This window comes from Fistularia commersonii, chromosome 14 (assembly GCF_037954325.1).
Source record: "Fistularia commersonii isolate RoL2024-O1a breed Wild chromosome 14, RoL_Fcom_v1.0, whole genome shotgun sequence".
In the NCBI taxonomy this organism is placed as follows: domain Eukaryota; kingdom Metazoa; phylum Chordata; class Actinopteri; order Syngnathiformes; family Fistulariidae; genus Fistularia; species Fistularia commersonii.
The window spans coordinates 14,421,459-14,438,696 of NC_141297.1; the positions used below are offsets into that span (position 1 = coordinate 14,421,459).

Sequence of the window (17,238 nt, forward strand, 5' to 3'; positions counted from 1 at the left end):
GTTGAGTTGCCAGAATCAATAAGAAAACGAAAAAATGAGCATTTTGTTTTTGAAATATATATAGCAAAACCGTTTTCATAGCTCAAAAAATTTGGATTTTGTTTTCTTTTAAATTCTTAATCCATCTGATCTCATTTCAGATTGACAATGTATATTTAATATAGGACATATTAGTTACAAACTGAAATGTACGGTTCAGTCGCTTAGCCGACAAGTTGTGGCAACCCTCTTTGAAGGCGTCATCGTTAGCCACTCTGGACTTCCTCTGACGGGCAACGTGGAAAGATGGTGCTCGATTTGGACCTGTTTCGAACTGACAAAGGTGGCGATCCAGAAATCGTCCGCGAGACTCAAAGAAAGAGGTTTAAAGATGTCACGCTCGTTGATAAACTGGTCGCCGCAGATACAGAGTGGAGAAAATGTAAGCAGCTTTTTCTTTCATGTTTTCATTCAGTAACCGGTTTAGCAGGCTTGCTAATTATGCTAATGTTAGCGATTTGTCAGCGTTGCATTGAAATCCGGTCGTTTATATTATTGATGCGCTCGTCCACTTACCTTCTCTGGCCCTCAAGAAGAATCAAATGCCTTACTAATGATGTGGTATCGTTCATGTACTCGGCGTAGTTATCAAATACCCACAGGCCATGGTGGGCTTTAAATGTTTAATGTATTTATGTCACTCCCTTGCCAATGCCTGTATGAATAACGTGAACTTGGCGTGCACTGTTAACGATAAAAGTGACTTAATGACTCGGTCACCGTCATGTAGGGACGATTTCATACTCTCCGAATTGTCACCTCACTCTAACTTTAATAGAGGGTAACTACGGTTACTTTATATTATAGTCATTGATATCCTTTAAAGAAAGGAAAGATAAAATCCCTTAATTTGAAGAGAGTTTGTTCCAATAGCACTTCAATGCTAGCACGCCGACGCTGCTATTATTAGTGTAGCTATCTCCATTTTTACCTAAAAGGTATTATCAATGTCATACTTGTACACTGCTTGGTCAACAGTAGATTAGCCCTCTACAAAATAAGACAAAACTAAGTAGTAACGCATTCCTATCACTTTCTTGACTGGTAAAAAATACTACTGCGGGCTAATGTAGAGTTAGCATAGTGATGCTGGCATGTAACGCACCATATGATGCAATCCCAGCAACCAGCTTGTCAAGTCTGCCTCGCCCTGCACCTTGTATTCAGGCTCTAACGATAATCATGATTTTGGTCTGTTAATTTTGTTAAGCAAATTGTTAACTAAAACTAATTGAATGAATTCCCTGACTGTGTGAAGGTGAGTTGAATATATTTAGAACATCTGTCACAAAGAGACTGGAGTCCTGCACTGTGATTGAGAGATGCCCTTCTCTTTCAACAGGCCGTTTTACTGCAGACAATCTCAACAAAGTGAAGAACCTCTGCAGCAAGACCATTGGAGATAAAATGAAGGTAGGAAGCCATCAGTACTTGAGATTATTGACATGGGTGTTGCAGTGTAACAGAGCCAGGAATTAACCATGTGTCCATGCGATTTAGTTACAATTATGATGGGAGTTTTAGAGAAGGATAAATAGTTTGATAACTATGATGGCCCTTGCAAAATTCCCATGTTGTGTGTGCAGAAAAAGGAACCAGTTGGGGATGATGACACTTTAACTGATGAAGTGCAGAACCTAGAAGCCTTGACAACAGAAATGCTCTCGGTATGTGTTTTTGCATGCCTTCACTTTGTTCCCACTTGTACCGCAGCATTTTTAGTGTCTATCTTGAATAATCTATAAATGTGCTTCCGACCTGTGCCGTTATCAAGCCTGTTGTCTTTCTCATGTTGTTAAAAAAAAGAAGGAAGACTTCACTCTGCTCTTTCTGATCTTCTGTGTCAGGCCTTGACCGTGACCCAGATCAAGAAGGTGCGTTTGTTGGTGGATGAGGCTCTGGCAAAAACTGACAGTGAAAGGGTAAAGCTGGAGACAGAGCGCTTTGAGTATTTAAGGGAAATTGGCAACCTTCTGCACCCCTCTGTGCCCATTAGCAATGACGAGGTGGGTGACACATATATATAGACATTTTTTTTTTTTTTCTAATTTGAAAGCATTGTGATTTAAATTGTTAGGGTTTTAAATTAGATATTGTGAAGTAAAACAGTTCTTCATACATATGTATGTGTATATATATATATATATATATATATATTTGTGTATATATATACAAATGTATATATAATAAATTTAAAGAGAATACATTTAGAAGAAGAAGAAGAAATACCTTTGAATACCTTCATCCAGTTGACTGTACCTTTGGATAACTTATTTCTTTTTGTTTGTACAGCATTTTGTTTGAAAGAAGTTTTTATACTTTCATTTTCTTATTCTTAAATGATCTCGAAACAGCAATGTTCATCATTGCTTTCTGATATGTGTATATCATCAATTTCCATCTGAACAGGATGCAGACAACAAGGTGGAGTGTACCTGGGGTGACTGCACGGTCCAAAAGAAGTATTCGCATGTTGACCTGGTAGTTATGATTGATGGGTTTGAAGGGGAAAGGGGAGCCATTGTGGCTGGAAGCAGAGGCTACTTTCTGAAGGTCAGTCCACTTTCGATGCAGTGTAGATAAATACTCCGCTGCCTTGTTACATAAATTAACAATTTCCTGTTTATGCTGCGTTTAGGGGCCTCTTGTGTTCCTGGAGCAGGCTCTGATCAATTATGCTATGAGGGTGCTACACAGCAAAAAGTACACCATGCTCTACACACCTTTCTTTATGAGGAAGGAGGTGATGCAGGAGGTCGCCCAGCTCAGCCAATTCGATGAAGAGCTTTACAAGGTAGGAATTTGTTTGTTTGGCATTAAATCATAAGTCAAAATCAACTTTATTGTCAATACTGCCATACATTCACACATACAGAGCATTGAAATAGCGTTACCCTAAGACCCACGGTGCAAAATCAAATCAAATAAAATAATTATAAGTAATTTATCACAGAGTAAAAAGAACAATGACGAGTTATGCTGAGGTATAGTGGGGAGAACAAGTATTTGATACACTGCTGATTTTTCAGCTTTTCCAACTTGCAAAGCACATAGAGGTCTGTAATTTCTTATCATAGGTACTCTTCAACTGTGACTGACGGAATCTAAAACAAAAATCCAGAAAAACACATTGTATGAGTTCTAGAATCATACAATCATTTCCAGATTTTGATACATTACAAAAACATAACTTAATAATTGGTACAGAAACCTTTGTTGGCAATTACAGAGATCAGACGTTTCCTGTAGTTCTTGACAAGGTTTGCACACGTTGCAGCAGGGATTTTGGCCCACCACTCCATACAGAGCTTCTCCAGATTTTTCAGGTTTCGGGGGAGTCCCAGGGCAATATGGACATTCAGCTCCCGCCAAAGATTTCTATTGGGTTCAGGTCTAGAGACTGGCGAGGCCACTCCAGGACCTTGAGATGCCTCTTACAGAGCCACCCCTTAGTTGCCCTGGCTCTGCGTTTCGGGTTGTTGTCATACTAGAAGACCCAGCCATGACCCATCTTCAAGGCTCTTACTGAAGGAAGGAGGTTGTTGGCCAAGATCTTGCAATACATGGCCCCATCCACCCTCCCCTCAATACCAGTGCTGTCCCCTTTGCAGAAAAGCATCCCCAAAGAATGATGTTTCCACCTCCATGCTTCATGGTTGAGATGGTGTTCTTGGGGTTGTATTCATCCTTCTTCGTCCAAACACGGCAAGTGGAGTTCAGACCAAAAAGCTCTATTCTTGTCTCATCAGACCACATGACCTCCCATTCCTCCTCTGGATCATCCAGATGGTCATTGGCAAACTTCAGACGGGCCTGCACATGTACTGGCTTGAGCAGGGTGACCTTGCACGTGCTGCAGGATTTTAATCCATGATGGCTTTCTTTGAGACTGTGGTTCCAGCTCTCTTCAGGGCATTGACCAGGCCCAGCCATGTAGTTCTGGGCTGATCCCTCACCTTCGTCATGATCATTGATGCCCCGTGAGGTGAGATCTTGCATGGAGCCCCGAGACTGAGATTGACCATCATCTTGAACTCCTTCCATTTTCTAATAATTGTGCCAACAGTTGTTGCCTTCTCCACAAGCTTCTTGCCTATTGTCCTGTAGCCTATCCCAGCCTTGTGCAGGTCCACAATTTTATCCCTGATCTCCTTATACAGCTCTCTGGTTTTGGCCATTGTGGAGAGATTAAAGTTTGTTTGATTGAGCATGTGGACAGGTGTCTTTTATACAGGTAACAATTTCAAACTGGTGCAGTTAATACAGGTAATGAGTGGAGAACAGGAGGGCTTTCTAAAGAAGAACTAATAGGTCTGTGAGAGCTGCAATTCTTACTAGTTGGTAGGTGATCAAATACTTGTTCTATCCACTATAGAAATGGTAGCGTTTGGTTTTTTTTTTAAAGTAACAGGAGAACTAAGGTGCAGTTGCAAAAAAAAGTGATGGCTGCACATATTGATTGAAAGCTTAATTTTTTTTAAATGGTGCACTATTCTATTTCAAGCTGAACTGTGTTAAAATAGAGGTCTCATAATGAGATGTTTGGATGTAACATGCATATGGCTGTGACTTGGATCATATTTTTCATGTAAAAAAAAATATTGCTGAACTTATTTGTTAAGTTCAAATTTAAAAAAAAAAAGACCAAAGTTGCTGTAGAGCAATAATTCTCTCATGGCCTTACATTTTTTTTTTTTGTCTTAAATAATTATTACAAGTTTTTCTCTTTTCTGATATGACATTGAATATGTCAAAAGTGAAAAGTCAAACAGATCATGCTGGATGTTGCTCTGAAAACTTAACTGGGTGCCTGGGTTTTATTGCAAATATGTCAAAGAACTGATTCAGATGTGTCATATTCAATGCTGGGTGTAACACATAACTCTCATGTTTTAAGTTAATTAAAAAACATAGTTCTGTGTTTCGGTGACTGTCGTCTCATCTCATGTGTGTTCTGATGACAGGTGATTGGAAAGGGCAGCGAGAAGTCAGATGATAACTCCATAGACGAAAAGTACCTGATAGCCACGTCAGAGCAGCCTATTGCAGCCTTCCTAAGGGAGGAATGGCTCAAACCTGAGGACCTCCCCATCCGCTATGGGGGCTTTTCCACCTGCTTCAGACAGGAAGTGGGGTCTCATGGCCGAGACACCCGTGGGATCTTCAGGGTGCACCAGTTTGAGAAGGTGTGCTTTTGGAATTTATCACTTAAGATACTAAAAAGCCCTGATCACAAAATGAAAATTTAAGTCCTTATGCTCTGGTCTTTTATAGATCGAGCAGTTTGTCTATGCGTCTCCACACGACGGAAAGTCCTGGGAGATGTTTGATGAGATGATCGGGACAGCAGAGGAGTTCTACCAGTCGCTTGGAATTCCTTACCGCATTGTCAACATTGTGTCTGGTAGGTTTCTATATCATAAATTTAAAAAAAAAAAAAAAAAAAAAAAAAAAAAAAAAAAAGATTACCGTATTATCTGCACTATAAGGCGCACTTAAAAGCCTTTAATCTTCTCAAAAACCGACAGTGCGCCTCATAATCCGGTGCGCCTTATATATGGATCGATATTGAGCCGCAACAGGTCTCGCAATTACGGGAAGCAGCCGCCGACTCCATTTTCCCTGTAGGGCGCGGTGCATGCTGGGATATTTGACAGTGAGAAGCGGAGTCAACAACAGTGGGTTTTTGAACAGAGAGCAGCAAGTAGAAACATCTCTACAGCCACTATTCGAATGAAGGCAACAGCGCTAGCACACAAACTTAACATCAATACATTTCGAGGCGGTCCTTCTTGGTGCTTTCGTTTAATCAAAAGCTTTGAACTGTGACAAATTGAGTTGGAATTACATTGTTTTCAACAAAGGCGGAGAAAATACCTGTAAGCGCTACCGGTACGTACGGTACCGTATTGTGAATGCACCAACTTGTTTTGGGAGTGAACAGAGTGGTCAGAACGTTGGTTTGTATTCTATTATTAAAGTTTGACTGACTGACTTATCTGACTGTTTTGTTGACATTCCCTTTAGCACAGCTTCATCTAGTGGATGCATAATGCAACCCCAGCCACTACAGTAGTTTCTGTTTTACATGCCTTATAATGCGGTGCGCCTTATGTGCGGAAAATATGGTATTCATTTGATGCAGCAGGGAACTAAACCAAACATTATTGTATATCCTATTATTAACTACTCTAAGATCCTTTTTTGATACCCATAACTGTCTGGGAAATAATTACTCAAATGCTTAAAGCTGTGATATTCTTCTCATTTGAATTATGGCTCACAATTGCTTTATCATGCACAAAGAAGTTTGGGTTCTTCCTACTAAGAACCAGGATTGTGTTATTGGTGCTGGGATGCGGGACATCAGTTTACAGATGAAGTGAACCCATAGTCAATAAAAATACTGCGGAGAAAGGCTTACAAGAAAATAAAAACGGATCACCTTCAGAGGCAATGTGGTATCTTCCTTATTTCTGTGGATTTAGAGGATATTCAGGTGTTTCATATGTAACATCTGCAGGATTTTTAAAAACTGTGCCAGATAAGCAAGGGTGTGTTTGAAGGTCGGATATCAAATTGTTCCTGGTGTCTTTCAATGCAGGAGCTCTCAATCATGCAGCCAGTAAGAAGCTGGATCTGGAGGCCTGGTTTCCTGGATCTGGTGCTTTCAGAGAACTAGTCTCCTGCTCAAACTGCACAGACTACCAGGCCAGACGCCTCCGCATTCGCTACGGGCAGACCAAAAAGATGATGGACAAGGTGGGTCTCAGGGCTCACACACTGAGTGAAGAATAGGAGATGACGCTGTAAAAGAAAAGTGGTCTATGCCTCTTGAAAACACTGAAGAATTACACTTTACACAGACACACAACATACAGATTCAATCAAAGTTTAGGAGGTGATCGGTGTCAATGAAGATGACAGAGAATTTGCATGTGTGATGACCAATACTTTTTGTGTCCTCTCAATTCTCTCTTGGATTAAACAGGCAGAGTTTGTGCACATGTTGAACGCAACAATGTGTGCTACTACACGTGTAATGTGCGCCATCCTGGAGAATTACCAGACTGAAGAAGGCATTGTGGTTCCTGAGAAGCTCAAGGAGTTCATGCCTCCCGGTAAGGCAGGCAACAGATAACATTTTTCTTGTCTAAATGTTGTTATCCCACAGCGTAATTCAAAATAGAAGGCTGTCGAATGAAACAAGTATGAAACAACCAGCTGTACAGGATCTCACCTCAGAGCCATAAAGACTCGGACCTGTCAGTTTAGTCTGAATGAACTTTCAAAGTTCAATTTTGGATGAAAAACCAATAGAATATCAAAAGCCATTGCAGTGTCTCATTTTCAGGACATCATTTGGACCAGTGTTTTCCAACCTTTTTTGAACCACGGCACATACAGTAGGGTAAAAAAGTATTTAGTCAGCCAGCAAGTTGTGCAAATTCTCCCACTTAAAAAGATGAGAGAGGCCTGTAATTTTCATCATAGATACACTGTGGAAAAAATAATCCAGAAAATCACATTATCTGATTTTTAAAGAATTTACTTCCAAATTATGGTGGAAAATAAGTATTTTGTCAAAAACAAAAGTTAAGCTCTATACTTATACTTCTATACTAGTATGTTATGTACTCTTTGTTGGCAATGACAGAGGCCAAGGCCCATTCCTCCATGCAGATCTCCTCTAGAGCAGTGATGTTTTGGGGCTGTCACTGGGCAACATGGATTTTCAACTCCCTCCACAGATTTTCTATGGGATTCAGATCTGGAGACTGGTTAGGCTACTCCAGGAACTTGAAAAGCCACTCCTTTGTTGCCCGGGCGGTGTGTTTGGCATCATTGCTTCAATATACTTGCTGGTGGAAGGTTTTCATTCAAAATCTCACAATACATGGCCCCAGTCATTCTTTCCTTTACATGGCTCCGTCATCCTGGTGCTTTTGCAGAAAAACAGCCCCAAAGCATGCTGGCTCCAACCCTATACTTAGCAATAGGTATGGTATTATTTGAATGCAACTCAGTATTCTTTCTCTTCCAAACACGACAAGTTGAGTTTTTACCTAAAAGTTCTATTTTGGTTTCATCTGACCACAGGACATTCTCCCAATCCTCTTCTGGATCATCCAAATGCTCTCTAACAAACTTTAGATGGGCTTGAACATGTACTGTCTTAAGCAGGGGGCACTGCAGGGTTTGAGTCCCTGGCATTGTAGTGTGTTACTGACGGTAGCCTTTGTTACTTTGGTCCCAGCTCTCTGCAGGTCATTCATTAGGTCCCCCTTGTGGTTCTGGGATTTTTGCTCACCGTTCTTGTGATCACTTTGACCCCACGGGGTGAGATCTTGTGTGGAGCCCCAGATTGAGGGAGATTATTAGTGGTCTTGAATGTCTTCCATTTTCTAATAATTGCTCCCACAGTTGATTTCTTCACACCAATTTGCCTACCTATTGCAGATTCAGTCTTCCCAGCCTGGTGCAGGGCTATAGTTTTGTTTCTGGTGTTTTGTTTCTACTCATACTTTGGCCTTCATCTGAGTCACAATGTTCTTCAAGACCCAAAGGTTCTTGATTAAGTACTTTTTCTTTTAAAATATTTATCCATCGCGCATCACTGAGGCCGTCTCACTAAAAGTGTCACTGATCCCTCTGTTTGAGAAGCAGCAGGTAGATACTCAGGTTAATCAACTACCCGTTTCATTGAGTGGAAGAGCATTTAATTGTTCTGCCTGTCACCGCATGCTGCCCACATAGACATAGGAAGACACATAATTTGCGTCAATTACATAATTTTTGGACCAATCGGGTGAAAGCAGGCATTTTTACACAGCACACCCGATGATCTCTCACGGCACATTTGCCGCAGCACAGTGGTTGGGAAACACTGATTTAGACATATTGGAGGGCATCTTCCCTGCTGTCCAGAAACATACACCAAATCCATCTGATAGTTCACCTACAAACTATTGCTCTGTAAGATTTTTGTTTTTGTCCCTCCATAAAGATCTGATGATGGTCTGACATACGTCCATCAATCAACCAACTAATACTTAGCAAACTAAGAAATACACACTAATATTTATACACAAAGAGAAATGCTTCTTTAGTTACATTGTCATTCAGGTCATATAAACATACCTGCCACTATGCAAAATCCATTCCAGACGTAAATAATAAATAAATGTGCTGGATATGGGTATGGACATGGTTAAATGTATTTAGAGTAGCATCAAAAAGGGCAATAAAAAAACTTAAATTGTATTGGCTGGTACCTGCCATAACCTTGTTATCTGGTCCTGTAAAGCAGCTGAGTGCTTCAGATGTTTTTTCCAACTTCTGTTATAATACTTTAATGCATAATCGTCTCCATTTATCTCCTCCAGATTTGAGGGAGATTATTAAATTCGTCAAGCCAGCTCCAATTGACCAGGAGATGTCTAAAAAGGCAAAAAAACAGCAGGATGGGGGCAAGAAGAAGAAGCCGGGAAACCAAAGCCTGCCCAGCGCTATGGAAAACATGTCCGTCAACAACTCATAAACACCGGCGTGTGACTCTGACGCCTCACAGTTGAACAGATAGAAGAAATAGGTGGAGTAAAGTCTCATTTTCAGTCGGGCCAAATGATGTCATGTGGTTGGGGATCAGTAGAGAAAGTAAAAGCGGCAAGGGTGTGGTAAATTAAATGTCCCTCATCTAAACTCTTCCTCCTTATCCTTAGGGATCACTTTCCTCAGCAGTGAGACTCTCCGCCCGTCATTCATCTCCTCCCTGAGCCTCCTGACACATCAGGAAATCAGCTGTTTCAAAGCAGAAAAACGAATGCAACTCGTCCTTTATTATGACAATACCCACCCTTCATCATCTTCATTTCTGCAGAAGATCAGTTGATTAAATAATGTGTGGAATCGCTTCAGAGGATATGTTGTAATTTAAAATCAGGTATTAAAACTGTTTGTTGTGGGCTTTGAATTTCTCTTGTTGCCTTCCTTCAGAATCATTTTCAGCCTTTATTTGTTGAAGTCTTAATGTTGTCACTGATGGGGGAGACTTTCTGTACTCACATAATGAAACAAAGAGAAATATATAATAAAGCAGTTAGGCAATACATATTGTAAACCAATATTAAATCGACTCAAAAACATTACCCTGTGTGTCTTCTCAATAAATGTGTATCAGATATTGTTAGAATCTGATCCAAATGGAAAAAAATAATCTTGATATTAAGAAAAGGTAGTTAAAGGATTTTCCCTCAAGGATCTGCACTAAGGTTGGCAAAACCATATAACTGAGAAAGTTCCTGGGTTTTTAAGCCTGGGTTCTCACCAGGTTATCCACTTTCTACAATTGTCCAAAAACAGATATTTATTGATCCTAATTTTCGCAGATCTGAATGGTAAAATCCCTGTTCCCTAGAGAGGTGATCCAGGTTAAATCCCACCTTTCCCAGAAACGGGAGATTGACCCTTTACAATCCTTTGAGCAGGATGAGGGGTGTAGGGAATGAATGAATTTCTCTTTGTTTGTTTGTAAATTCATTCATTTCATCACAGGGGAGTAGAGCCTATCCTGTTTCTCATTGGTCGAGAGGCAGGGTACAACCTGGACCAATCGCCAATCAATAACTCCCACATATAGAGACAAGCAACCACTAACTCTTCTTACTATCTACTGCATGCTTTTGGTTTTCAGGAGGAAACTAATCCAGATACAGAAAGACCCCCCTATTGGAATCAAACCGGGGACCTTTGTGCTTTACCAGTTTACCATTTTGTAAACTTTGAGATAAAAATAGTTTATATCATTAAAAATGTTTATATATATATACATATAAAAAAAAATTTAATATGTCACATTATATTCTGTTCAGAAAAGAATATATCAGATATGAAATTAAGGAAGAAAACACTGTATTGCTTGTGTAATTGAATAGTCTGCAACCTTTGAAGCAATTCTCCTCTATCCCATTGTTAATTTAACCTTTGTGTTGTAAGTAAACCAAATTTGTCGATGAGGCGACGAAGCAAAATCAGATAAAACATGCAATAAGGAAATAAGGAAGACATTTCAGTAACATATTAACTCCAGCAGACTTTACACCCATTTACCAGAACTGTAACCCGAGGACTGATCAGGCAGGTTCCAAAGGACTGGCAGAAAGGTATATATATATATTTCTTATATTATGTAGAGGCTCCAATGTTTTGAAATGTTGAACCAAAAATAGTGCTTTTTGTTTTTGGTGTGGCAGAGGTGGAGATGAGTGTCTCCTCAGAAGATGACAATGAGATCTCCTTTCCAGTGAAGGTAAATAATGTATTTCAGCATTGGATGCACTTACAACCATCCCTTTACCTGATGAACAGTACTTTGCACTTATCTTTTAAACCTACATTTTCTATCTTCATCTTCAGCAGGCTCAAGGGTGCACCAAAATTTTTTTCAGACAATGTTTATTTGAATATGGTCAAGATATTAGCACCAATACAACTTGATCATTTAAAATCCTACAAAGTTGGCAAGATACCCCATTTCTTTTGTCCAAAATGTAGCAACTTTCCAATGTTTGTGTGACAATATCAATTGGTTATCAGTTCCAGCTGGGTGTCACCGACTATTCAATAAAATCACGAGATAAAATTAGCTTTTAAATGTGACCCAAACAAAAGCCAATTTATCAATATCAAATTCTCTTTCTCTCTGGATGTTGGATGGGCTCTCGGCTGAAGCACATTACTGCTCTAAATTTAGTAATCACATTTCGGTTGATTACCAAACAAGGATCTTGTTATGTTACAATACAACGCAATTTACATTTTTTTTATGTGATAGTGCTATGAATTTAATTTGTATTACTATGGGTTTGAAAGTTAACCATTTATTATTTTCGATAAGATGTTCATCTCTTTTGTGGCCAGGAGGTGATAATATGGTTAAAAAAAAAAAAAAGGAATTATAATGCTTGCAAAGTCATCAAATGATAAAAATCAATATCGGAAATCAGATTGTCAGAAATCTACCAAAACAAGTTGTGATTTTACAGCATATCAGATATCCCCTAAAACTGTGTGTCAGTAACAATTTTATATTAAAAGCAGATTGTAAATCTGAAGCGTTGTCCATCTGCTTAGCAGTAATTTCAAAATAGTCACACTATAGTTCCCTGCTACACTGTTCTCTTACTACTTTTGTATCATAGATGCTCTTGTCTTTTTTCTTCCCTGTCCAAGTTACCAATTCTGTGGTATTATCTAATTAGAGCCATAAAGAGATCACTTATAGTGAGACAATATCAAAAAAAAAAGGTTGTCTGTTTTGGTCAGGGACCTGGGGTAACCTCTGATAAAATTGAATTGATCAATATACAGCTCTTGTGACGATCTCCTTTATTAGGTTTGGAATTTGTCTGATGGGTGGATATTGAACAAAAAAAGTTAATATCAGGCAGTGATATTAACAGGTGGAGTCATGCAAAGGGAATGTAACGGTGAATTCAATAATCACAAACACAAAACAATTAAGTTAATAAAACCTCCCCAATTTACCTCTGCCTGGTTTGTGTTGAAGTTTCTTGGCAGGGTGGAAGTGCTCCGCCCTGCCGGACTGAGCACCCTAGAGGATGCCGCCCAGAACCTCAAGGTGAGACATGACTCACATAGTACATCAGCTGCATTTTGTGATTATGTTATAATTCACCTTTTGCCCTTAAGGCGCCTGTCCAACTGAATCTGAACCTGCATGTTCCTCAGTATGATGAACAACACTGCATGTTCAGGCACTAAATGAAAACCTTTTAAATAACAACCAGTATTCTCTGCAATAACAACATGTTACAATCATTTAATAAGTGTGTGTGTGTGTGTGTGTGTGTGTCAGTGAGGGCAGCTGCTTCAAATTGACCACTGCTGTTGTTTCATTTTTATATGCATTTTTTATATTCATAGTAGCTTGAAGAATATGGAGAAGCACAAAACACAAAAGATTACAGATGTTGGTTTCAGACGGAATTTTTTTTTTTTGGCTACTCGTCTGGGAAAATAAAGAGTTCACTTTTATGACAATTGTTTCATTGGGTAATTTAATTTAAGTAATGAGTTTTGCTAATGTGCAAATACCAAAGTCTCCACTGGAGAGAGGAAGTCAGATCTATAAAAAAAAATTGAAGGAAGGAGGAAGGACATGTTGATTGCCATTCTGGTTTGTCAAAGTTTGGTATTCTACAATTAGTGGAATGACATTAAGAAGTTTTCTAACAGGTGTCGTATGACTTGTGGATATTATAAATCATGCAGATTATAGATCAAAATCTATCATCTTTTTGCGAATGTTGAACAACCTAAGAAAGCATCCATGTATTTGAGACATCTGTCTCATTAAAGTATGAAGAACTAATGGATGAAGAAATAAAACCTAAAGTTGTAAATATTCATTTTCCAACCAGGGCTTTTCTTTTGCCTCTCCCATTTGTTTTTAAAATCAAAAGTGTATTTGATGACTAAAGCATTTCATGTCCATGCAACTGATCCAGTCTGACAGCTGAAAACATGTGAAACCATGCTTAGTAATAGTAGTAGTTCTTCTTCTTCTTCTTCTTCTTCTTCTTCTTCTTCTTCTTCTTCTTCTTCTTCTTCTTCTTCTTCTTCTTCTTCTTTGTGATCCGTCCCCTCTGCTTTCTGGAATGTCCTTTAAGTTTTAAACTCCAAACTAAATGTCCAATTCTTCAGATGTTTGCTGGAGATCAAGTGCAGACTGTTCCCTGTTTGAGTTTAGGGGACAGACCTTCATAGCACAGCATTTTCACAGCTTGTTCCTTCAAAGTTTGAAGAAGACGTAATAAAGCTCTTCCAGAGATAAAAACAAAATAATGATAAGATCTCCTCATTGGGTTTATTTCCATGTATGGTTGACACACCAAAAAGTAGCACCTCGTTGGATATCTGAGATGAGATGACAGTTCTCAACCAAGTAATTTGAAATGAGCAACATTTTAGTTTCATGCATTGCTGATCTGTTTCAAATGTATGTATACTATATCAAACACAAAATGTTGATAACTTGATAAGTTTGATTTATTTAATCATTCCAAAGAGGAGTCCCAACCCCAAGGCTGACACTTAATCAAATTATTAATAAATCAAGCTCATATTACAAAGTCATGAGTTGCAGATTTGAAGGACTGAAATATTTAAACTTCAAAGAACACTAACAACTTTTTTTTTTTAAAATTGGGCTTTCTTATCAGTTCTAAGATCCTGGAATAATAAATGAAGACAAAATGCAATTGAGAGTAAAATGTAAATCAGATGAGTTATGGTATTGATAGGCAGGTGAAGTTATTATTGTTGTAAAGATTCTCAAATTGAGTAATGATGTTATGCAGTTACTGATGCTAAGTTGTAAATGAATTTACAAAAATTTAATGTGGTTCTACTTGTCAGTCCCCATCAGGATAGTGAGATAATGAGACCCCTCCCTTATGTTGATCATGAGGTTGTGGTTTGCCTTGAAACAGCTGCCAGTTATTCAACATCTTCCACGGGTAAGGATTTTTTTTTTCGTGGAAGGATTGGTGGCAATTCTGTCAGGGTTCTGTTGCAGATGTGAATTTAGATCACAGCTAAAGGCTGCTGTGGCTGAGGATACAGCAGGTCGATTTCACAGTGATCATCTGAACATCAGTGAAGTTGTTTGGGTCGAACCATATGAAACTATGCATTACAGTTTTTTTTTTTATTTAATTGATGTCTTGAAAACTTGCCCTGGAGAATAAGAGCACGAAATGAAGTGAAAGACATAAAGAGGTAATAAGTCACAATTTATCCGTAAGCATCATTTCTGCTGGCTCGGGACACGATGAAAGTGCACGAGGAATGGCTTGAGGCAGTCAGTTTCTCTGTCCTGTCTGTCATTATTTTTTCAAATGCAGGAGATTTCATTGATTTTTAACTACTTATGCTGCAATACACAACCTGTGCTACTGCTCTTATGGATAAAATATGATTTTAATAATGCCATTGTTTTAAAACATCATAAACTGAACACAGAGCAAGTGTGAGAAAATATAAAAAAATAATGTTCACAGACGAGTGGCTAATTTAAAATCATACCTAAAACGTTATTCAGATTGATGCTGTCTGATGGAGAAAAAAGACACCACTAAATGGCAATGGTGTGACAGGAAAAAAGTAGAAAAGAATTAAATTGTATCAATTAACTGCTTTGTGAATCAACTGATAGGCAGTGTTTTCTCAGAATAAAATATTATAAAAGAGACCATACCCAAGAAAATTAACCAAGCTCAAGTAAAGTGCAGGTAAACAATGATCTCATTTGTGATCATTTGATCATGTCAGATCAAATGGCTGAGGTGTTTGCTCCTGTCATTATGCACTCCCTGTCTTTCCCAGACACCTGATGAAGTTCCACCAGAAAAGAAAACAAAGAAAAGCAAAGTCCATCTGTTCCTGTCCCCGAGTGGAATTGACATTTTGGAAAGTAAAACCAAGGTACTCAACAACAACAACGGCAGAATAAAAGTTTTCTTATCATCTAGTCGGTCGTTCTATCGATCGATGTTGTGACCCTTTATCATGGATGTCCCATCAGTTCCTGCTCTATACCTGTCCTCTCTCCACCATCTCCTTCTGTGCTGTGCTGCCCTCTTCATCCAAAGTCTTTGGATTTGTGGCCAAACACCCAGCAGCAGACACCTACCACAGTTACTTGTTCCACAGCAAGAAGTTTGTAAGTCATTCCGGGAAGGGATTTCATTTTCCAACATTTTCACGATCACACAAATACAAAAGCCCTGAGGAAGACAAAGCAATGCTTTTAAAGTTAGATGGCATTTTGAATGTGGTGTTCTTTTTAAGAAGATTTTTTTCTGTTTGTTGTTTGTTGCTTATTTCAGCCAAAAGTGCATCAATACCCCATGCTGCTCAGTTTGAAGCATTAGTTCTTATAATGGAGATGCAACTTGTGCATGCATGTGCTGTTATGATTTTTTGTGTATTTTTCATTTTCATCATTTTTATGTGCGAGTAGAAAACAGATTTGAAAGAAATTATCTTGAAAAAATGGCAATTTTTATTGGTTAAAATTTTTATGGGTAGAAAACAAAACAAAACAAAACAAATTCGCATACCTCACAGGTCTTACGTTGCATTTAGAAAATGGTCCTGTGGCAGAAATGAGCAATACATCAACACTTATTCTGTCTGAAAATAAAATCAAACTTGGCTTTTTGAGTTTCCACATAGAATCATTGAGTTTAACCTTCCTAATTTCTTTAGTCCCATCTGTTGGTCACAACCATTGCTGACATGTTCCGAGCTTCAAATAAGGAGGAAAACATCAGGGGAGGACGGGATCTCATAGTGGAGGCTCTCAGACACAAGGTTAGTCATGGAAGGTGAGGTGCTGGATCAATGTCAGTTGTACTTATGTCGACTGTTGAATTTTCACACCAGTGTCCTTTTTTTCTTCTTTTTCTTTAGAATAAATTGCTGCAGAGAGAAAATGCAGAGCTCCGACAGTGGCTCAACCGCCAAACACAGCAAATGTAACAAAGCGTGAAGATTAATTTGTGCAAAAGGAGTGATAAATAGGTGAAGAAAAAAATAGGAAATAACTGTTAAAAAGTTGAAATAGACTGCCATTCATAGTCACTGAATAAAGCCCGTCTCTAATTAAAAATGTGTATCCTTAATGCTGGGTCTCCTGGATTTCACTTTTTTTTTCTCTAAATAAGAAATAAAAGCTGAACACACACACACACACACACACACACACACACACACACACACACACACACACACACACACACACACACACACACATATATATACTGCATGCATATTTATATCTTGCCTAGGGAGAACCCACACAGGCACAGGGGACAACAAAAGTCTCTGTCAGCCAAAAAAACAGTGCTTTCCCCCAAGAACACTGTCCCTCCCATACTCTATTTTAGTTTTCCAAAAACCCTTTTTCAATTAAGGAAGTTATTGAAATCGGAGTAACTTGATTTGCGGGAAACCATCAGATGCACATTCTTGTTGAAAAAACATCTGTGTTTAGAGAAAATCCCAAGCTTTTTTAGGACACGACCCCAAAGGGTTAAGTGTGCTATAGTCGCTCACTGCGACTGGTGGACTGAAGTGTGCGTGCACTCACAACCAGACCTGTCCTTAATTTAA

General features: G+C 38.8%; 2 protein-coding genes across 2 annotated transcripts; both read left to right on the forward strand.

The window, feature by feature from the left end:
* The first annotated feature begins 254 nt into the window (after positions 1-254).
* sars1 (seryl-tRNA synthetase 1) lies at positions 255-10,184 on the forward strand. The gene is made up of 12 exons (XM_086159932.1): positions 255-421; positions 1,382-1,452; positions 1,626-1,706; positions 1,887-2,045; positions 2,449-2,592; positions 2,678-2,833; positions 5,004-5,225; positions 5,314-5,443; positions 6,644-6,801; positions 7,031-7,160; positions 9,426-9,631; positions 9,762-10,184. Exons 1-11 carry the CDS (start codon positions 286-288, stop codon positions 9,578-9,580), a joined length of 1,542 nt encoding a protein of 513 aa, XP_086016058.1. The 5' UTR covers positions 255-285; the 3' UTR covers positions 9,581-9,631; positions 9,762-10,184.
* A 970-nt stretch (positions 10,185-11,154) lies between these two features.
* LOC147227355 (PTB domain-containing engulfment adapter protein 1) lies at positions 11,155-16,715 on the forward strand. Its single transcript, XM_086159709.1, has 7 exons — positions 11,155-11,201; positions 11,292-11,347; positions 12,608-12,679; positions 15,448-15,546; positions 15,647-15,784; positions 16,333-16,437; positions 16,537-16,715. The coding sequence occupies exons 2-7, from the start codon at positions 11,300-11,302 to the stop codon at positions 16,603-16,605; spliced, it is 531 nt and encodes a 176-aa protein (XP_086015835.1). The 5' UTR covers positions 11,155-11,201; positions 11,292-11,299; the 3' UTR covers positions 16,606-16,715.
* Positions 16,716-17,238: the final 523 nt, after the last annotated feature.